Source organism: Magnolia sinica, chromosome 14, assembly GCF_029962835.1.
Source record: "Magnolia sinica isolate HGM2019 chromosome 14, MsV1, whole genome shotgun sequence".
Classification (NCBI taxonomy): domain Eukaryota; kingdom Viridiplantae; phylum Streptophyta; class Magnoliopsida; order Magnoliales; family Magnoliaceae; genus Magnolia; species Magnolia sinica.
In genome coordinates, this window is record NC_080586.1 from 81,121,789 (window position 1) to 81,145,216 (window position 23,428).

General features: G+C 41.1%; 1 protein-coding gene across 4 annotated transcripts; it reads left to right on the forward strand.

Moving 5' to 3' along the window:
• The first annotated feature begins 280 nt into the window (after nt 1-280).
• On the forward strand, nt 281-17,214 carry LOC131224717 (kinesin-like protein KIN-10C). 4 transcript variants are annotated; one of them, XM_058220024.1, is made up of 17 exons: nt 282-667; nt 7,577-7,742; nt 8,244-8,444; nt 8,541-8,733; nt 9,480-9,688; nt 10,831-11,063; nt 11,164-11,206; nt 11,822-11,875; nt 12,009-12,062; nt 13,042-13,095; nt 13,195-13,276; nt 14,059-14,357; nt 14,776-14,822; nt 14,950-14,971; nt 15,282-15,350; nt 15,464-15,502; nt 16,962-17,214. In XM_058220024.1, the coding sequence occupies exons 1-17, from the start codon at nt 399-401 to the stop codon at nt 17,004-17,006; spliced, it is 2,079 nt and encodes a 692-aa protein (XP_058076007.1). In that variant the 5' UTR covers nt 282-398; the 3' UTR covers nt 17,007-17,214. The 4 variants fall into 4 exon arrangements, with proteins under 4 accessions (XP_058076010.1, XP_058076007.1, XP_058076009.1 ...); XM_058220026.1 differs by lacking the exon at nt 12,009-12,062; XM_058220025.1 differs by lacking the exon at nt 11,822-11,875.
• Nucleotides 17,215-23,428: the final 6,214 nt, after the last annotated feature.

The window sequence follows — 23,428 nt, forward strand, 5'->3', positions numbered from 1 at the left end:
AGGAAATTAAATTAATTAATTAATTAATAACTTACCATGTATTTGGACCGTTAATAAAAAATTAGCCATCTCAATACACCTGTGACCCATCTAACGGTAATGGACCTTTCTTTTCGAAAGTAAAAGTACACTTGATGCCGGTAGTATGAACAGATTTGTCCCTAAACGTTTCACGAAGCTGCCACGTGTTACGCGAGTGGAATACGAGTTTTGTTAGCGCAAATAACCTGAGGAGCGCCCAAACACAACGGCTAGTTCCCAGAATCAAAACCCCATGAAGCGCTTGCGCGTGCTCTCTCTCTCTCTCTCTCTCTCTCTCTCTCTCTCAATCAATCTTCCTTCATTTTCCCTTTCCTCCATCAATCTCCACCATCGATTCTCCGACCTGATCCTCCTCCATGGCCTCACAAACCCCCAATTCGACTCATCTCAAACCCCATTTCCGATTACCTGTCATGGCCTCGTTGACCCCGAATTCGGCTCATACGAAACAACATTTCCGCTCCCGCCCCCATCGGAAGGTCCGAATCGTAGCAAAAATCAGGGATTTTCTTGATCCAGAGATCGAATCCTCTGACAGGGTTTCAGGGCCCCGGATTTCTGTCCAGAAACCCAATGGAGAATCATCGGACGGCGTAACGATTTTACTCGGCGATCAAATGGAAAGGTAAGCATTCCTGAAAGAATTAGGGTTTGCATTTTCTCTTGAAAAATCTTTTCCCCCTACATAGTTGTATAGAATGGTACAGAACGGATTACTCAAGATTCTAGGTTAATCTTCCTCATCTTTTGTTGGGATCTAGTTTAGGGTTTCAGAAGTGTTATAGGAGATTCAGTAAGGAGAGATTGGACAAGGTACGATATCCAGGCCATTGATCAGGTGGGTCCACCTTGTTCATGTTTTGGTACAAAAATCTGGCCATTCCTCTGATCAAGTGGGCCACACGTGTATGAGAAAAGGGGAACTTGGAAAAGGACCAACTATTATATTCAATGTACATGTGTGGCCTACCTGACAAGTGTTGGGTTCTAGTTTAGGGCTTGAGAACTGGTAAAGGAACTTCACATGAGGAGAGTTTGGACACAGTGTGACATCTGGGTGGGTCATTGATTAGGTGCAGTCCACATTGAACGCCTTAGTCCAAAAAATCTGGCCATCTGCTGATTAAGTGGGCCCCACATGTATGGGAAAATGGGTGGTCGAAAAAGTAGGACCGACGGTTATACTTAATGTACATGCGTGGCCCACCTTACAAGTGGGCTCCCTTGATTTTCGGTCTGGGAATGCTCATTGTCGGGCACATGTTAGTTATGATTGGCTCCTGTCTTGCACGTGTGCATTATTTGCACGTGTTCCATGAATGGCGTGCTCAATATCCCTTCGTGCAAATTGCTTTAGCACTTTTCTTTAGGTTTCGATTTGATATTGAGAAGAGATTGTTATGGGTAAAAATGGACTGACCAGATGTACAGATTCAAAGACTATGGATTACTTGAGGGCCGAAAAATCACCTCGGCCTTGGTTATCAATTTTGGAGGTCGACCTCAGATACTCGACCTTGGTACTAACCTCAGCCTCGGTACCAACCTCGGCCTCGGTACCAACCTTGACCTCAGAGGTCGGCTTCAGATATTGACCACCAGCTCGAAATACAAATATACTTAGAATATATTGAGATAAGATATTTTTGAGATCTTCGCCGTGGATCTCGGGGAGATAATCACGATGCATCCGGAAGAAGATCTTTAATGGTAAAAGGTATGCAGAATCTCTCACCCAAAACCCCTCAATACTACCAGACCCAGATTCCTAACCTAACTTTGGCATCAGAGGGTCCCTTACTCTAGCCAGGGTCTCTTTTGTCTTCTTCCTATGTAGATACTCGAAGGTCTAAAAAGGGTGGACTAGATTTTTGCATCAACAGTTTGACACCGTCTGTGGGAACGTTCCCATTTCACCGAGACTCTACAATGGTGAAAGGAAAAAGGAGAGCTCTAGCCGTCGTTGCTGAACTACTCCTGCGCCAGTAAAACAATCTGCAGACCAAGGAGATTCACCTTCACAACTTCAGGTTAATTCTGCACTCACAGGCCCCACGCAGCAGTCCCGAAACTGAGGAGGTCGGCTCATCTCTCTGGAACATCAAGTCCAAGCATTTACCAGTAACATTAACCGAATAATGCAGATCTTTGAGAGACAAAACCCACCTCCCGACCAGGGGATAGATGCACTGGCAACCATTGAGGTCTTTGCACCACATCAAGCACCGATCGACTCACAGAGAACCAAGTGACATCCTGGGAAGACATCCTGGGAAGCCGAACCATGCGCCCTCTCACATCTTGGGAACTGCCACGCCCGCCGACTCTGACTTGTGTCACACGTTGGAGAAGAAGAGGCGTAGAAAGGCTCCCAAGGCGGTAACCAAGAATGAGGGCTCCAGGAAAACAGAACTCAAGGATCTGCAAGGTTAGATTGGCGATATCTGCCAAGCCTACTGTGGCCAAATATCGACCTCCATCAAGGCTATGTTGGAGGAGACTGAGCTGCCGTTTACCGATGACATTATGGGAGCCCAACTCTCTCCCAAATTCTGAATGCCGCAAATCGTCCCCTACTCTGGGTCTGGCGACCCGGCCGAGCATTTAAAATTGTTCAGGGCGTGGATGTAGCTTCACGACGCATTGAGCTTGGTTATGTGTCGAGCCGTATCCCTGTCTTTATCGGGGATTGCACGAAAGTGGTATAGGCGGCTGAAGCCGAGATCCATCAACTCCTTCACACAGCTCGGCAAAGCTTTCATCACTCAGTTCATCAGTGGAAAAGATAGGAGAAAGGTATCGACCCACCTCTTTACGATCACTCAGAGGGAGGACGAGCTGCTAAATTACTACATCATCCGTTTTAACGCTGAAGTTGTCCAAGTCGACGATTATTCCTACCAGGTAGCTCTGGCTGCTATGGTAGCCAGCCTTAAATGAGGAAATTTCCTCTTCTCTATTGGTAAGAACTCCCCGACTACCCTCGTTGACCTACTTAACCGTGCTTAAAGATATTCCAATGCTGAGGAGTTCTTTAGTTCACGAAGAGCTACTAGAGAAGGAAACAACTTGGCTAAGAACAGGAAGTGGATGGAAGAAGGGGAGCCCTCTGCCGTTAACGCCAAAAGAAAGAAAACGGACGACGAAGACCGAGACCATCATACCAACTAACATCCGGAAAGTCACTTGCTTCATTACACTTCCCTGAACACCAAGCTGGAGCAGGTACTTGAGAAAGCTGGGCTCAACAAGAAAACCTGACGACCAAGCTGAACTAATCAACTGAGCTTGGTAATAAGACTCGTTGGCCAATCCCGACCTATTTGACTAAGAGCGAGCTCCCTTTTTAAAAGGGAAAAAGGTGCCCATGATTCTACTATCGTATTTTTTACTGCTTTATGGCCTTCTACAATAAAAGAACTTCCCCAGGTTAGGGGAGGAAAATTCTTTTAAATGATTTATCGACTATTCGAACTACACACGGTCTACTGAGGACTTCCTTTGGTACAAGGGAAAACAGTCCTCTCACCAGTTGTCCGACCCTTAAACAAGAGGTCGGACCACTAATTGGCAATGCTACTCGGATTGTGCGATCTACTATGAGTGCTTCCCTTAGTGCATAGGAGAAAGTCTACTACACGACCGACTACGAGGGTTTCCCTTAATGCAAGGGAAGAAATTCCTCCACTGTGAATTCTACTATGAAAGAACCTCCCCAGGTCAGGGGAGGAGAATTTCTTTCAATTCTCAACTATCCGACCTTACGATTGACTATGAGGACTTCCTTAGTATAAGGGAAGAAAGTCCTTCTACCGAGTACTTGGCCTACTAATATGTGAACGACTAGGACTTCTCTTAGTTGAAGGGAAGATAAGTCCCTCTTATTAATTCTACCATACGCGATCTACCACTGAACAGTCGACTTATCGATTCTATGATTGCCCGGTCCACTCTCTCTACTCCACCCGACCTCTCAGCCTCCTGACTTCTTCGATGCAAGGCATCACACGGTGTCAGTCCACACTTACTTCATAAGCTCCTGAAGAACGCTTGGAAGTAGGGGGGTTATTGTTATGGGTAAAAATGGACCAACCAGATGTACAGACTCGAACACTATGGATTACTTGAGGGTCAAAAAGTCACCTCGGCCTCGGTTACCTATTTTGGAGGTCAACCTTGGATACCGACCTCGGCCTCGGTACCAACCTCGGCCACGGAGGTCAGCCTCGACCAAAGACCCCGACCTCGGCACCAACCTTGGCCTTGGATATTGACCACTAGCTCAGAATACAAATATACTTAGAATATATTGATATAAGATCTTCTCGAGATCTTCGCCTTGGATCCCGGGGAGATGATCACGACGCATCCGAAAAAAGATCTCTTCCATAATACGCAATCATCATCCAAGAGACATTGCCATATACGTCACTGCCTCTCCTCAACTATAAATAAAAGCATCTCTAATGGTGAAAGGTATGCAAAATCTCTTATCCAAAACCCCTCGATACTACTAGACCCAGATTCCTAGCATGACTTTGGCATCGGAGGGTCCCCTGCTCTAGTCAGGGTCTTCTTTGTTTTCATCCTGTGCAACAGGTACTCGAAGGTCTAAAAAGGGTGGACCATATTTTTGCATCAACAGAACTCTTTTCACGTCCATAATTGTTTAGAATCTATAGACTACATTATTGATAGGAAAAAATAAAAAATAAAAATTATGTATTCTTTTCTTTGATGGTTTCGTTGTGAAGGGCTTTGAATTTAGGTGAAGAAGAACCCCTTTTTTTCTTTTGTTTCTTAAAGTCTTGTATAGAATCTTACTACAAGCTACAACATGGTTCAAAACTTAGTAACAGTGGATTAATGAAACTTCTCATAAAACAATATAAATATGATGACTCGTCAGTAAAACCATGAATTTCCCTCCATTTGTGCACATAACAATGATAAATACACTTATCATCCAAGAGCTTGCCTTCCACGTACCGGTGAACAATTCAAGCTCTACCCTTAGGAGTACTTTGAGATCATGTGTAAATTGATCATGCGAAGATAAAGCGAACCATAAATTGCCATCAATTGGGGTTTCAAAGGAATTAAATAGAGATGAAGAAATCAAAAGATTTATGTTTCTAAGATCCATGTGGAAATATGGTTAATTAGTCTCCTAGCAAAATCGTGGAGATTAGATGCTATCCATCATTTGTTATTCACTTCGGCTTTCTTAATGCAGGGGCATTTTCACAGCGGGCTCGAGTGGGGTAGCCCGTGGGATGTGGGGACAGACTCGGGGTGGGTGACCCATGTGATTTGGGGCCCATGGGGGACGTCTCGTGTTCGAGACTCCTCACTGGGGGTGATTAATGCACATTTCACACTGGGTTCGAGTGGGGTAGCTTGTGGGATGCGGGGACACACTCAGGGTGAGCGGCCCGTGTGAGGCGGTACCCATGTGATTTGGGGCCCATGAGGGGGGTTCGGCCGAGGTCCTAACCCATGCGATGTGGGGCCTAGGCTATGAGATAAAGGGATTGATTCGCCATACTCTAACAGTTCAAGCTTTTACAGCAAAGTGGTTAATTTTCCTGCATCAAATTGGTATCAGAGCGGGAGGTCTCGTGTTTGAGACTTTCCTCACCGAGGGTGATTAATGCGGGGCATTTTCCCACCGGGCTCGAGTGGGTAGCCTGTGGGATGCGGGGACGCACTCGGGGTAGGCTGCCCGTGTGAGGTGGTACCCATGTGATTTGGGGCCCACGAGGGGGGTTCGGCGGAGGTCCTAACCCATGCGATGTGGGGCCTAGGCTATGAGATAAAGGGATTAATTCGCCATACTCTAACAGTTCGAGCTTTGAGAGCAAGTGGTTAATTGTCCTGCATCATTTCTCCTCTACCATATAAAACCAAGAGAAAAGACTCATTTGCAAGGAGATAAAACATGTGGAAATACGGCTAATCAGTCTCCTAGAAAAATCGTGGAGATTAGATGCTATCCATCATTTGTTATCCACTTCGGCTTTCTCCTCTACAGTATCATCCAAGAGCTTGCCTTCCACATACCGGTGAACAATTCAAGCTCTGCCCTTAGGAGTACTTTGAGATCAAGTGTGTTATTGGTCATGCGAAGATAAAGGAAACCAGAAATTGCCATCAACTTGGGTTTGAAAGAAATTAAATAGAGATGAAGAAATAAAAAGATTTATGTTTCTAAGCACTAGGAGTGAATCCATGTGGAAATACGGTTAATCAGTCTCCTAGCAAAATCGCTGAGATTAGAATGTTATCCATCATTTGTTATCCACTTCAGCTTATCCATCAAGAAAGCAAAGATTACACTACCTTTTACCTTACCTTCTAGGAAAATATGCTAAGCTCAATGTAGCTTTAGGCGTGGATGCACATTCACCCTTTAGATTTACACCCACATTGGAGATCAAGAGCTAAAACTAAATAACATTTGACCTTACCTTCTAGGAAAAACCCTTGCCCCAAGATCAAGGGTGAATGTGTGCATTACACCTGACAAAGGTTTTAAGAGGCTCCCCAAGCCCACTTGTAATTCTTGACGTGGACCTATGTGTAGCATCCGAGATGTGCTTAGGTGGGAAATTACCTAGCTTAGAAATAAGGCCAATCCACTCATTAGGTGTGCCACATTGCAATCCAATGTGATCCAAATTTTCTTCAGCCACACATTTGTTTTGTATGTACGGCCACCAAATGAGTTCTCAAGCCTGATTATTTGAGCTTAGGTCATATAGGCAATGGGGATCACCTGTAGAAGTGTCAGTATGGCAATGCATGTGTCATGTTGTCAACTGTGGGCACTTGTAGAAGTCTCACATCCACTTGTAGAAGTCTCACATCACTTGATGTCCAATGGTGATGTTCCCTATTGTCGAGTATGGGCACTTTAGAAGTGTGCGTCAAGCTTGCCAAAAGTCAAATTTTAAACTATGAGCTAGATTCAAGCTATAAACTGTTGATGCAAAAAAAGATTTTGAGGGTCTTTCTTCCTTGTTACTGATAAAAACCCCTTTTCGCTTGTTGTGGACTATAAAATTTTTGACAGAAAAAATAAAGAATCTTATGGATTAGATTACCTGCATATAATTCTATGATCCCACCCTCAGCCTCTCTCTCTCTCTCTCTCTCTCTCTCACACACACACACAGACACACACACACACACACACACACACATATTTGTGTGTGTAATTTAGGATCTTGAACTTGAGATATAGAGAATCATAAGAGTGAAATTACTTCCACATGAACCCACAATTAGATTATTGCTTTTATATTTCTGTTTTGGGCTTTGATATTTATGATTTTGATATGAGAAATAGAAAAACCCATTGTTTGCCTTATGGGTGGTATAGAATCTTACAAGATGGATACCACTACAAATTAGACAGACCTTACTCGTTAGATTACTTCTATATGAACCCACAAGAAGATTATAGCTTCCATGTTCTACTCTTTTATGGGATATGTTATATTGTTTTGAAGTTCACTATTTTGTCTTGCAGCCATAAAGAATCTTACAATCTAGATTACTACTATGAACAAGGAGAGGATGCGTCTCAGATTTTCTCTAAGGAGGTTAAGCCCCTTCTTCCAGAGATTTTTCGTGGGTTTAATGCCTCCGTTATTGCGTACGGGGCAAGGGGTAGTGGAAAGACACACCTTATACAGGTGGGTTTTAGTTTTTCTTTGATATCATCTGGGTTTAGTCTATTGCGTGCCTTATCCAACATTTTTTATATGGTAGTGATTGATCTACCACGCACATGGCATACTCACAGTGGTCCGCTAGTTAATTCAAACTACTGTTATGGACCCCGTTGCGGATGGAGCATGGTCCATTATCACCGATCAGACAATCTTAACGATTTGGTATTGACATTTGAATTTGGACCCCAACTGTATACTTCATGGCTACCAGTTATCATTAGGATTGTATGATCAATGTGATTTTCTTGTTAGACTCCAACAATTGGGCCAACGATTTGGATGTTTAGGATTGAATCTATGCTTAGGCCTTGTCTAGTGGATGAGTCAGAACTATTTAATAAATAGAGCTCTTAATATTTTTATTTTCAATATGTTTTCATCTTGTACATATTTTTTCCTTTGAAAAGATGTCTCTACTAATTTTTTTAGTTTTTTGCTGATTTCTTTGGTATTAATATGTAGGGTTCTAATGAAAAGCCTGGTTTAGCACCATTGGCACTGGCCGAAATTCTATCAATTGGTGAAGAAATTGGAAGCTCGGTGATGATTTCTTACTATGAGGTTTATCAAGACCATGTTTACGATCTCTTGGAATCTAAAGAGCAGAAAGTGTTAGTCTTCGAGGATAATGGAGGGAAAATTAAACTCAAGGGCCTCTCTCAGGTATATCAATGGCATCATCATATGATTATTGGAGTTTAGATAGAGGTGGGTGATGCATTTATGGAGTTTTTCTTTGTATTTTTTTTTTTTCTTCAGGTTCCTGTGAAATCAATCTCCGATTTCAATCGAGTTTATTTTCATGAGTGCAATCAGCGCAAACCTGGACAAAAGATTATGAATGATGATGCTCCACGTAGGACCCACAAGGGCTTGATTATACATGTTTCTTCCAGTGATAAAGATTCCAATATTCGTCTCACGGGCAAGATGAATTTCATCGATTTGGCAGGTTATTATCTTGGCACATGCATCCAAAATTCATTTATCTGAATGGATCTTTTCTTAAGCCTACATGAACATAGATGGCCACATGTACATTTGAGGGAAATCGAGTTGCACATCTGGTGGGCCCCAACTTCTAGCAATAGCTTTTTCCAAAAAAAAAAAAAACAAAACAAAGAAAGAAAGAAAGAAAGAGAGGTTGTTTCACTCATCAGGTGGCCAACACATGTACGAAAACAATGGCCCGTCTGAAAGGACTTGCCAAAGGTCAACATTCAATGTACTTGTGCGGCCCTCTTGATGAATGGAAATGGAATGGCCTAATTTTTTAGCCAAGTCATGCACACAGTGAGACCTACCTTATGTACAGGTCAATTATCCAACATACAATTCATGTACAGGTGCATGCATAACAATGTGCTGTCTGAAAATATTTTTCACAGAAAATAGGTGGGTCCATTCATCATGTGACCTACACATGTATGGAAAAATGCCCGTCTGAAAGACCTGTCAAAGATCCACATTCAATATACTTGTGTGGCCCTCCTGATGAATGGAGCAGTCTAATTTGTGGGCCAAATCATCTATGCAATGGGACTCATCTTGTGCATGGGTCAGCTGCCCCACATACATGCAATGTAGAAGGTGAGCAAAACTCAATGAGTTGGCCTATGAGCTAAGCAAACTCATTTTAGTAAATATTTGGTCCTTGTCATGTTTCATGTGTTTTTAGATTTTAAATTTTTTCATCAGGCTATGAAGACAGAAATCGGAGGATGAGTAGTGGCAGCCCTCATCCCGCTGAAAGTGTTAGGATTAATAAGTCTTTATACTCCTTCCAGAAAGTTGTTTACTCTTTGAATGCCAATGACGGTCACATCCCATACCGAGAAACCAAACTCACTCACATGTTGCAAGATTCCATAGGCGGAACAAGCCAAGCTTTGATGATTGCTTGTTTGGTGAGGGTTTTTGTTTTATATTATTAGGATTTTCTGATTTTTCATAAATTCTTTCTGTAGCTTATTGTTTTCAATTCAAATTGGGGAGTGGATATGACAGTTGAACACTTATTTCTTGGTTATGAAGCACTCCATCTCTGTGCACATGTGGCACGCATGCACAAATCCAGGCCGTTCATTTATTAGATTACCACGAATTACAACAACTGGATGATTTTAATTACTAATAAAGATGTTCTTTCTTACCCGTTGGATGCCGACTGTTGGTTAAATTTCCTTTATAACATCCATTTTTAATAGTTGAAATTCCTCCAACTAGTGGGGCTAAGATCCAGCTAGTGTATTTTTTTGATACAACCATCACTGCAAAGAATAGGCAAATGAACAAAGCAAATCCTATCTATAAATAATTAAATATATTAAGCAAATTCTCCTTTCACATGGGGTTAGTTATGTGGTAGCCCCTCTATATTCACCCTCCTATTTTTCTCATTTTTATAGGATTTTTTTATTTTTTTATTTTTTCCTTTTTAACTTTACGAGATAAGGCATGTTACGTTGGTAAGTGGCAACTGCCTGGTAAACACTAGGTAACTTTCCCATGCGCACCATGAATAAAACATGATTTTGGTGGGACCCGCTATGTTGTGTGTGTGAAATCGACCCCGTCCATCAGCTAAGCCCCTCACTATTAGGCCATGAGTCAAGAATTTTAGGTGATCCGCACCACACAGAACTATAGAGAGGACTTTGACTATAGATTTGGTTTGTGTGTGGGGCCCACAAGTTTTTGACGTATTTGATTTCTGTTGTGTATGGTGGAGATAATGTGGTTAATGTGATGGATGGAGTGGATATCACGCACACATCATAGTGGCCAGACAGAGATTGGGTGTTGGCTATGCTTCATATGACAGGCAGGGTACAGGCACACAACCCACGTTCCACACTACAAAAACGTGTGCACCGAGCATTGTGCAGTTACCTACTGGTAGATGCAAAAGATAGAGAACTTGGCAATTAACTCAGATATTAGTAATAACACCAGATTCTTTTCCTTTTAAATCATACTCAATATTTGCCTCCTTGTATTATATTTTATGTTAATCATATTCAATGAATGTCATTTTTTGTTGATGTAGAATCCATTTGTATGTCAAGATACCATTTACACACTGAAATTGGCTGCCCATTCATGCCAAGCTGGTGATCAAAGCAAGAACGACTCTAGTAAGAAGATTAATAAAGTAGCCACACTGATGACACCCGTTACCAAGCCTCAAACATTGTCTACCATGGCAAAGAAATCTGCAACCTCCCGATTTTTCTCCGTTGAGAAGAAAAATAGTCAAAAGCCACCTACGACAAAAGGGAGGTGTGTGGATGTGATATTAATATTTAGCTTTTAGAGAAATAGTTATTTATCATGTCTCGTTCTTCATTTTAATAAACCTTCTGATTTCATTTACTTGCAGTAAGCTATTCGATGTTGCGAGTCCAACCGTCAAATCTGTGAAGGTAACCAATCTAAATTGTACACGGTGATAATTGAAGTCTTCTATTGGTAATATGTTCGAGACCTAAGTAAGGAATGCTCAACTATGCTGGGGAGTGTACTTTTTAAGTGCATCCAGTCCTTATATTGGTAATTTGTTCAAGACCTAAAAAGGAATGCTCGATCACGCTCAAGAGTGTATTTAAGTGTTTTAAGTGCACCTGGTGGTTTTAGAAGCTTGGACAGTCCAATCATCAATCTAATCCATCCATTAATTCCATGTTTCCAACCCACTTTTTATGGGCCACTGTGAAAAATCACATTGATTGGATGATTCTAACCAAAATGTCTAAGGTTTGGTCATTCGTCTCAGTTGAATGTAGACCGTTACTGTTTCTATTTCCTCGACAATCTATTTAGATTTTAGAGGCCACCAATGTGAGCGTAATAAATTTTCAATCAAAGGGATTTTGAAACAGGGTCCATCCATTTTGGGGCCCATCAGATTAATAGTTTAGGTCACCAAACCATGGGTCACTTGAACAAAAGAAACAAGGATTTCAGTTTATGATTCCGCTTTGTCATATAGAAGATTTTAGTTTTCTACTCAATAATTGCTCTTTTGGAATCTGATGCAGGATAATTCTGTATCAGGTGTTGCTTTAGCTATAGAACCTTTTATAGAAAAAGAGGTAGAATAGCTTAGTTCTTTGTTCTTTCTGATTCTCAATGGGTTGTAATACTTTCATGAGGTACAATTTGTATATTGCTTTGGAATATTTTGTTTACTTTCAGTGACTTTCGAGGCCTGCAAAATTTTTGTAGGAACATTCTGCTTCAGTTGTTGCTAATGACGCAGAACCTTTTACGCGAAAAGAGGTATTCTTCTTTGAGCACTTATTTTAGGTCCCACAAGGACACTAGCCAATATCCACTGCACTTGAGTGCACTATGCACAATGACTGGAACTATACCCCAATACATGCGCCACCTTGGATGGATGGACCATTTTGGAAATTTGCATGGATTAAATAGTTGTGAACCTCTATTTGGTGAAATAAGGTCCTCATCTGCAAGTGGGCCCACAAGGCAATAGGCTTTGATCATGTTGTACATTTTTCATGTTCACAGTGAAGTGTGGATTTGAGCATTTTGGAGGTATCTTCATGGGATACCTTACTTTCCAAACGGCTTGTGTTCTTCATGGGATTAGAAAATGTTGGCAGATCATACGGAAAATCCAATGTTTCACTCAACTATGATGGAATTACCTTATGTGAGCTTTGCTAAGCCCATATACATGTACAAGTCAGCTGACGCACATGCCACCACATATGCCAGCATGGCAGACAATCCAAGCCATCCATCAGAGAGTACCACTATGTAGATTCCCTATCAGAAGAATCAGGTTGGTCCACTAGTCGGGTGGGCTACAATTAAGCAAACAAATATACTTTGGTGTAAAATCAGCCAAAGCTTTCTAACCCATCGACCTATTCCCAAATATCATGACACGCATACTGAATCGATCACCTTTATCTTTGGAAGTAACATCTATACGGTGAGGTCCACCTGATGGATGACTTGGATGTTTCATCTGTATGCCATCGTTGGCATATGTAGGTGGCGTGTGCATTTAACTGACTCGTTCATACGTGTGGGCTTACAAACCTCTCCTTACCTAGTGAGGTTCCAACTTCCAACAGTAGAAATTATGTGCCAAAAGTGGAATTTTAGGCCTTATTTTGCTGTTTGTTATTCACAACAGATTGTAATATGTTTGTAATATAGTGTAAATTACCTATATGAGGAATTACATCTAATTCAACATTTCCTGAGACCACTTAAACTTATGTAGGATAATCCGTTACCAAGCATTGTTGGGGCCATAGAACATTTTACATCAAAAGAGGTACTTACCTTTCTTTCTTTGTAATTTTCAATGGTTGTAAGTGTGTCTCTTCAGTTTGCAGCATATTTATCAAATTTATTTGTAAACTTCAATGGCTAGGATGTGTGCCTCCAAACTGAGTGCAATCATCTAGAAACCAATGATGCTGGATTCAATGTAAAACCATCGGTTGTTTCAGGAGGTACGGAGTAGATATATACTAGATAAGTGAATGCTATTGTGAAGAATGTCAGTAATGTAGGTTCTATTAAGTGTAATACTCCCCATACATTGTGGCAAACATGTATGGTGATTAACACCTTGATAAGGCTGGTGGCCCACCTTATCATCATAGCATTGCTCAACAAGATATCTATATCATCGTTGGACTACAGGTTTTGCATTCACTGCCATTTTCTTAATGATGGTCAATCATCCACCACATAACAACCATGTATGTATGACAAAACACTATTTAAATTATCTGTCCTGTTGTGGATACAGCTAACTAGAGCCGTCAATGAGCCAGGCTGGGCCAAACAATTTTAGTTTAAAAAATAGCCCAGGCCTGAATATTTCAAAAACTGGGCCGAAGCTGAAATCAGGTCGGGTCTGTTGACAGCCATGCATAACCCAAAGGTCCCACTGATTGAAGCATATCTAATTTACCCATACAGTCCATGATGTTAAAGAAAACAAGCTCCTCTTCACCATTGCCCATCGAATTTATACACAGACCAATGCTTAGCTGTCCATTTGATGGAAAAGGTTGGAAAGTTAGAATGTTCAACTGGTGTAACTTTCAGAAAATGCGCTCTATCCATAATGAGAACCACAATTTGGAGGTTCCATTGACATTTGTGCTTGCCACCTTTACGATGGATGACTCACCACTATTTAATGGTGTTGAATGCAAACCATAACTTTTCATTGTATTTGGAATTAAGACTGATGAGTGATGAACCTGTTTTAATCTTTATGCAGATTGTAACTTGGAGAATGAGAGATACAGTTCGCCATCTTCTATTGATGGATCCTCACCACCAATAAGCGTAAGGCTTAGGGAAATTACAAATACGTTGAAGTCTCTTTGTTCACCATCTCCCTTGAGCAGCATCCAAATGCCAAAAGAGGCTATGCTTGGCTGTAGTCTAGTCAGCAAGGATCTAACAGAACCAAAAACTCCGGGAATTCCTTTTAGTTTGGGAGTTTCAGATAATTTGGAGAGTGAAAACACCGGTACTCCAGCAGATGTATTCAAAACACGCAGCTGCGGGCTGAAGGTAATGCCAAATTTTCTAATTGTAGATTCTCTAGGTGGTAGACTACTGTATGTGCATCTTGCACCATTTCTTCAATGCTATGACCCATCGATGCAGACATGATGTGGCCTACATGTACCCACCCTTTTGTCCAAAATTCACATTGATTGCAGAATCTTACCATCTGATATCAGCTCCTGAAGTTGGGCCCCTAACCATGTGTCCATTTTATAGACACCACTGATTGACTGAAATTCTTAGGAACGTCTCTTTGGTATAATATTCTGGAAGTTCTCCACTTACAGTGGGCTCATGATTTGGACAATCTGGGATTGACATGCACCTAGGTCCTTGTTCGATAACTGGTGGATTTGATATTGAGTTTCAAGACATTCTTGTCACTGATTCCAGTTCTTCATTTTTTAATGCCAACATACAGAAATCTCTAGTTCAGGAGTATCTCAAGTTTCTCAATTCTGCCAGCAAGTAAGTTCTCAAAGCTATATTTGGAATATGATTTTGCCGAACACTGGTTCTACATTTTGCCTAATGAGAATTTCTTACTCACATAGCACTAAGAGCTAACATTTTTGTTTTATTTTTTGAATCTCAGGGAGGAACTAAAACAATTGAAGGTCAGCTCGTTTTCTGTTTCATGATTTCAGGCATTTTTGGATGCTCAATTGAATTGAATTCACTCTAATGCAATTCAATAATAAAGTGAGGGAGACAAGGCTGAAATTAAAACTACAATCTTTTCTGCTCACATTCTCCGCTATCCTTTTTTTTTCTTTTTTAGCGAATTGGATTATTTTCAGTTCAATTCAATCGAGCATCCTATCTTACCCTCAATTCTAATTCCAACTTTTCAACTTCATGTTAAACATATTTCGTTATGTTGTCTTTGTCAAATGAAGTCTCACAATAATCGATGCATATGTGCAGGGGATTGGAGAGAAAAGAGCCAATTACATACTTGGACTTCGTGAAGAAGATCCTGAACCTTTCAAGGATGTAAGAATTCTAGTGTATATCATTAGATAATGATTGCTTCATAACCATAGAGGGTTTTTTTTTTTTCATTCACGGGAATATGTGACTAAGATGGGTTATATTTTGGTTTGCAGCTTGATGGCTTAAAAGAAATAGGCCTTTCCACCAAGCAGGTATTACTCTTTCCCAAGTGTTGGGATTAATGGCTTCCTAAAGCCATCTTTAGAAAGAGAAATCCTCTCTTTAATAACATGGGGCATTTTGGACCATTGAGATCCCATCCCAGACTGATGGCGGTCTGTGATTGGGCATCACCAAACTACTGAAAAAAGGGCACATTGATCCCTTGGCTGGGAATAGTGACCAAAACAATTGGCTTAATGATCCAACCATTAGCATTTTGGATCTACAAAATGTGGTTTGTTGTCAAACCAAAATACACAAGAAAATACGACTGATATTGCTACATTTATGATGTATCTGAAAGTCACTGTTCATGAAGTTCTTGGCCAAGAGGTTCTACTCCTTGTGAACGGTTTATATATCCAGCATCGGCCCAACTCCAATTCGACGACAATCAGATCTTTTTACCGAGAGCATGACAATGTCTGCTAGTTTGGATATTTCTTTCTTTCTTTTACTTTTTTTTTTTCTTGCATTGGTAGCCATGCTCACCTCCTTGTTGCTCAAACACTCAACTTATTCTTTTGCTTTCTGGCCAAATCGGTTGACTCAAAGACTCCCCCCAACGCCCAGATGCATGTATAGATAGCTCTTAGAAATATGTGTAGCTAGCAAATGTGTCTGTGCTTTCACATGTGAGATTTGAGTTGGCATGTCATGGGCAGGATCCATCTGATAGACAGCCCAGATCTCACCCGCGTTCTGGGCTATACACACTTGTGGGATTTAAATTATCATCAAAACCTGGCTTGCACGAGTGTGGGAGGGGATGATCGTGGGAGTGCTAGCATGTCAATTGCTGGTGTGTGTAGTTGTGCTGGATTATACACACTTGTGGGATGATTAAAACTGATTTTCAATTGAGTTGCAATCCCAGTGGTACACAGCAAAGGTGGGGGCTCACATGGTGCATGTATCACATCCAACCCATCCAATCAAAGGTGGGAGGGGACACTAAGGCTTGAATTTCACCATGGCCCACCTGAATTGCAGAACAGCCTGATTTTTCTCCCCATTGCCTGGATTCCATATACAACCACGCTCGATTGTCACTGTGGCCCACCTGAATAGCAGAACAATCTGATTTTTGTCCTGGATAAGGGTCTGGAGACTCTGGACTGCCTAGATTCCGTATACACAACATGATGGGCCCTCCACAAAAATCAAGGGTGAGCATCCCTCTCAACTTGTCCCATGTGCTGTGGCCCACCTGAGTTTCCATTTGGGCAGGTTTTTGGGCCTGTGACGTAACATGCAGTGACTCATCTGATGGGGTGCACATCACGTAGTCCCCCTATCTGCCTGGTACTACATGAAGACTCAATTGGCTTCAAATCTGATTGAATCCAACTTTTTCTAATTTTTTCAATTTAGTCTTAGCGTCATCTTAGAGATTTTATATTCATCGATCGCTGATGAGACCCGCTGATTTGTGGTGTTTGTGTACAGATAAATGGAATAATGAAAAATGTTGCTGGAGGGCTTTTTACGTAGGCAGGATCCGCAATGAAACAGGGCTTTCTGTAGAAAATTCTTGTACATTAGCAACATGGGAGTTGCTTTCAACCTTTTCATGTATGTGCTAAAACTAGTGAAATGTTTTTTAATTTATATTTTTGTTGGCTTTGTTCCGATCCTACTATTATTTTGTACCCATAACAGGAAAATATTAAAAGGGGTGATTTCATTTTCTATATCAGAATTTGCTTGTCTTTGACTCTTTTTTTTATAGCAGTACTTGGAATGTGTGATTTCTGAGCTATATCAGCCATCCAAAAAATGGGCCACCATACAGATCATATATTTTTTAAGAATTCAGATGTAGTAAGTGGTTAGTGCCAGTGTATTCTTAGAGATGGTTTGGAAATTTCAGGCCAAAATGGTGGATAGGTGGCTCGCCTGGGTTTGTTTGTGCTAGAATTTTTAACAGGCCTAGGCATGGCGGTTGAAAATCAGGTCATCAGGTCACAGCATCATAGTTCAAATCCCGCTAACATGCCATATGGCATCCAAGCAATTCAAAAGGTGGGCCTCATCATGAAGGTCACTTGGCACAGGAAAGCAGGCTGATCCAATCCACTCCATTAGGTGCGTGGATGGCCACTGACCTGACCCAATGTACAGGTGGGCCCCCCTGATTTCCGTGCCATGTGATATCGATGATGATCATGATTTGTGGTTGGATATGATAATGGGATTGGGCTGGTCACATAATCATGGTCGAGCTCAAATGCCATGCATCATAACCATCCATTTCGTAGTGATGTCCAACCACAAATGGCCAAAATTTCAAGGCTAAGATTTCAAGCTTTAGAACCAACGGCAACTATAAGAACAAGAGGGCCACCATGCCAACCTTCACCATTGGTCTGTTGCATCCCACGTGGATATACATTTCCAAAACGACGCTCCAGTCAAAATACTTGAGGTTAGTACTTTGCGGGACCGCTCGAATTCTAATTCGTGACCACCACTGGATGTGGGGCCCACCCTTGTGGTAAGTGGGTTTTCCCAGATGACCCATGGTCCAATGCAAACTGTTGATTAGAAGATCTACTTATAAGCCTCAGTCCGAATCTGGTAACTCATTTGTAGTACTCATACCCAAACTGGAAGGTAAGAACGCAAATGGTTCAGGTCAATCTAAGTGTGTCATTGGACTGGATCAGGGTGGCAATAGGCTGGGTCCAGATGTACTTTGGAACCGGGCCTACCAGGCTAACCATAAACCCAGTCATCCGAAGACTCGCCCAGATCATTTTTTAGGCTTGACATGCCAACCCTGACTTCTCGAATCCACGAGGAAAGAAAGCAGAAAATAGAAATAAATTCTAATAAATTCGAAATTAATTAATTCATGAATAAAAACGAGTTCATAACCCTTTAAATAGGGGTACCAAGCAATGAGAAAGAAATCAGAATCAAACTACAACTAAAACTCCTAGAATCCACGACTTACTATAAACAGTAAACTTACTATTTATAGACGATCGTGATGTCTACTAGTGCGCAAAGTTTTCGACCAAAAATAGTAAGTGTCTTATTTGGCTTCACCAAACCGTTCTCCTAATTATTCTAAGCTCTTTTCACGTTGGGCGCAACTCCTAAAGCCCGACGGATGAAGAGTTATAATCAAACTAAAACTTACTATTTATAGTAAAAACGAAATTAAAACAGGGAAATGACCGTCGATCCAGAGGTTTTTCGCAAATCCGGGCTGCGCAACCCGGCATAATGGCTAAAGTAGCTCATTCTATACGCCCGATCTAAGGTTCGACGGTTTAGATCACTTCTATCGTCGACCGGGCCTTTTCTGATCCATCTTGGCCATGCAACTGTCTACGACCCGCTCTACATCACTCGCCTAGATCATTTTTCTAGGCTTGAAATGCCAACCCTGCCCAAACAAGGGACTGGGCTGGATAACGGGCCTAGTTATCTTTGAAGGAAGTATCGAAAGGTTTGTACTCCACACTGGCACATGTTGTATAGTCACTTTGATGGAGGTGTCATATTTATTTTACCTTCCTAAAAGTTATTTAACATTACGAGCCTGTATGGCTACCACTAAGTAAGTTACTTTTTAACTTACAGTTTTCACTAAAGTTAGTTTGGTAAGCATCATTATAAAAGTTAGTTTGGTATGTAAGCTCGAATATTTTGTTGGGATGGCCAAATGAACTAATAGATTTTGGCTTCAAGTGCATATATCACTTTCGAGCTGCCCCAATCAGCATTTTAGGGAGCATGCTCTGCTTTGAAAGATTACAGGTGTTCAGTTGGATCCCCCAAGCTTGATTAGGGCAATATTTGAGGCATCCAAAATCTGAACAACAGTTGGGCTTGCATGATGCCGTCCATAAATGGTGGTCAGTTTGTTCGAGAAGGTTATCGATGGAGGCCGGGGCCTTTGCTTGGTAGGCTTGCAGAATATCACCGAGCTGATCCCGAATTTCTTTAATTTCTGCCCCCTCAGGGGACCTTATTTTCAGCAGTGACTTATGGGGCCTTTCCCTGAGCTTGCCTTCTTTTGTCTAATGTATGTTGCAGATTGAACTCGGTGAATATGGTGGTTTTTGGGGTTTGTATTGGGATAAACATGCTTCCTCCTTGTCAGGCCTTCGCGGTGTGCGGCTCAAGGCGTATAAGTGCTAGGTGGGATTATTCAGTTGCTGCTTCCAACTCTTATTGTTGATTGGTGGTGAGGGCGTGCTGCCTTTCTAGCAGCCTCATGATGGGATTGATATTACTAGTCAAGGCTCTTACCCGATTTTCGAGGGAGATGAGGTGGCTCCCTTGGTTTCGAGATCTTTGCACTATTATTTGCAATGGTGGCTGAGACCGGGGGACCGACTGCGAACCTGGGTGTCCTTAGGCTGCTCCCCATGAATAGGCTTAGCTGCAGCTGGTGCCATTCCCTTCTTTTTAACTATTGAAAGGGAAGATGGAAGAATTGCAATCCATGCTGATGTTGATGTGAACTTTATAGCTTTGCTGTTGTTCCCATAGACGACGCTAATTTGTTATTGCTTAAATATAGATGGATAGGTGTCGTCACTTGTAGACACATGTATACCTTCGTAAACAACATGTAAAGGACAATGAGGGAGCCGATTGTAGTTGGGGACCCTCTGATGCCTGAGTTAGGCGGGCAGACTAGAAGTAAAAACAGGACTTAAGATAGGGTTTTTATTCCTAATTACTTCCCTCTAATTGCAATGGGTGTACTTATTGTGTATCTTGGTGGGATCCACTGGATTCACTGGAAGGTCTATATTTGGATGGGAATTTACTTTCGAAAGTATCGTCGAGACTGCCCTAGTCAACATGATCTTCGAGTAGAATCATGCCGAATCTTTCATTTCCTGCTTGGAGGTGAGATTCTTTCCAAGTTTGCGTGCATTTGGTCGAGGTCAATTTGATCAGCTCGGGACATGATTCCCCTCACTAGGCTCTTCCCTTAAGCAGCTCAACTCATGGCCCATATCTTTGCCGGAAGAGTCACTATATCTTCCAAGTTCAGTGTCTTATCGGCTCGAGAAGCTCATCCTAGAATTCCAATTAGCTAAGTTTTAAGGCATTTTTCTTATGATTGGTTGCATTTTCCACATGACAGACTAATTCAATTTTCCCCACAATAGGATCCACTAAGTCAGGTCTATGGTGGCAATAGGTTGGGTCCAAATGTACTTTTGAACCGGGCCTACCAGGTTAACCCTAAACCCAGTCTTCTGGAGCCTTTCCCAATTCAGTTTTCTAGGCTTGAAATGCCAACCATGCCCAAACAAGGGATTGGGCTCGACAACGGGCCTAGCTATCTTTGAAGGAAGTGTCAAAAGGTTTGTACCCCACACGTTGTATGGTCACTTTCGGTGGAGGTGTCATATTTATTTTACCTACCTAAAAAATGTTTAACATTAAAGGCATGCTGGGATACCATCAAATAAGTTACCTTTTTTTGAACTTATGTTAAATAATTAAGTTATTATTTTCATTAAAAAACTTATCTCTAAAAGCAACTTATTTTACCGATTAAGTTATTTTTTAACTTGTAACTTTTTTACTTCTCCCTCACCGTCCATGCAAAAGGAAATTCTCTCTCACAATCTATCTCGGAGGAGGCTCCAACTGGTGGACGGTGGACATTGAAGGTGGGGCTCCTAAGGTGGACAGTCCACATACAAGGTGGACTCCATATAATGGATGACCCCATGTTAATGTGGGCCCACATATGGATGGTCCACATCAATGCTAAACCCATAATGATAAAAAAATCAACATCCAAAGTGGGCTAGCATGATGGACGACCCACTTCAAAGTTGGGGCCTACATGATGGAAGGTTCATGTTAAAGGTGGGCTCCACATGATGGGAAGTGGACATTGAATATGGGCCCCACATGATGGATGGCCAATATTGAGGTGGCTCCATATGATGGATGGTCCACATTAAAGGTTGGCCTATATTGATGAATGACCTACAACATGATGGGCAACCCACAGCGAAAGTGTAGCCCACATGATGCATGATCCAAATCAATGGTCAAGCTTAACGATGAGTAGCACATATCCAAAGCAGGGCCCGCATGATGGACGAGCTACATCAGCGATGAGGCCCACATGATGGACGAGACATCAAAGGTGGGCTCCACATGATGGACAATCCACATCAGAGATGAGGCCCACATGATGGACGGGACACCAAAGGTGGGTTGCTCCACATGATGGACAATGGATATTAAAGGTGGGCCCCATATGATGGACAATAACATTGATGGTGGGCCCTACTTGATGGATGAACAACATCAAAGGTGAGCCCTACATAATGAATGATACACATTAAAGGTCAGGCCATAATGATGAATAACCCATATCCAACATGGGCCCCATATGTTGGACAATGCACAACAAAGGTGGGGCACACACAATAAATGGTCCACATCAAATGTTAGCCCCACATAATGGATGATGGATGTAAGGGACTAAACCTGCATTTCTAATTTTTGGTTGGTAAATAATTTGTTTGTCAAACATACTTATTAGCTAAATAAGTAGAAACCAATATAAGTTACTTTTGACATAAGTAACTTAGGATCCAAACCACCCCTTAAATATCAACCCTTAGTTTTATATTTTAATTATAATATATTGGTTCAAGTCAATAAATACAGTCTAGTCTTCAGGTAGACCCCACTTAGTTGGATAAGAATCAAGTTTTATTAATTAATAAATTAATAATAATAATAATAATAATAATAATAATAATAAAAGAAGAAAAGACTTGAGCAAAGACTCGACCTAGACTTTTCCATCTATAGAAGTCTTTAGCCATACGTGTGTTGACCTGCTTTATTTTAGGTCCAGGTCAATTATTGCTTGCCCACCTGATACACGGCTGGTTTGTTATAGACACGTTCCACCCCTTAAATATCAACCCTTAGTTTTATATTTTAATTATAATATATTGGTTCAAGTCAATAAATACAGTCTAGTCTTCAGGTAGACCCCACTTAGTTGGATAAGAATCAAGTTTTATTAATTAATAAATTAATAATAATAATAATAATAATAATAATAATAATAAAAGAAGAAAAGACTTGAGCAAAGACTCGACCTAGACTTTTCCATCTATAGAAGTCCTTTCTATTTCAGATGAGGAGCCATACTCCTGTGATAGTCCACCACTATTTAAAAAAAGTGACAGTGGCTCTTCAACCGTTCACATGGCTTAGCCGTAGATTGTCTAAATTGCTGATCCAATTTTAGATGGAGCATTAAAAAATAAATAAAATGCACTGATAAGATGACACTGATCATCTGATCTTGCAACTTGGTTGACTACCTATGTTAGTTTTAATCGGATGGTTAAAATTACTTTATAAGCTTGATTTTAATGCTATATATGTCCCGTGAATGATGTGCCCTGCCATTTGGATGGATAGGAATACACGTGTGCCACGTGGAGTATGAGTTCATTTTGGGTTTGGCACCGTGGATTCACAATCACCTGTATCAAAAGTAGCTATGCATGCATAATATATTTACACAGGTTTGAATTTAATTACTAAATCAACTTTAATATTTCTAATTAATGTAAGTATGTAACATTTAACATGATGGTTGTACTTTGCCTGAAAATGATGAAATTTCAAATCTTGGATGGGCCACAAGCACAAGTTCACATCCGAGTGACTAACCAATGACTTTTAACAATTCATTTACATGGATAATATTTGGACGGTGTAGATCATCATATTAATGTAATTATTAGTGATGCAATTAATAATCTGATTGTTTATGAATATCATCAGTAGGCCACGTGCCCAATAGATTAATACCCTAGTGACAAACATGTTACACATGCTACTCTCCAATGGATTTTAAAGTTAATCCAAGCTGTCACCTTTCAAACTCTCTC

What these genes read in the sequence shown, in the direction of transcription:
- LOC131224717 (XM_058220024.1), top strand. Translation starts at nt 399, where the DNA reads ATGGCCTCACAAACCCCCAATTCGACTCATCTCAAACCCCATTTCCGA. An exon ending in CCACCTACGACAAAAGGGAG is followed by an intron (nt 11,064 to 11,163) that starts GTGTGTGGATGT and finishes ATTTACTTGCAG; the next exon opens with TAAGCTATTCGATGTTGCGA. An exon ending in AACATTTTACATCAAAAGAG is followed by an intron (nt 13,096 to 13,194) that starts GTACTTACCTTT and finishes TTCAATGGCTAG; the next exon opens with GATGTGTGCCTCCAAACTGA.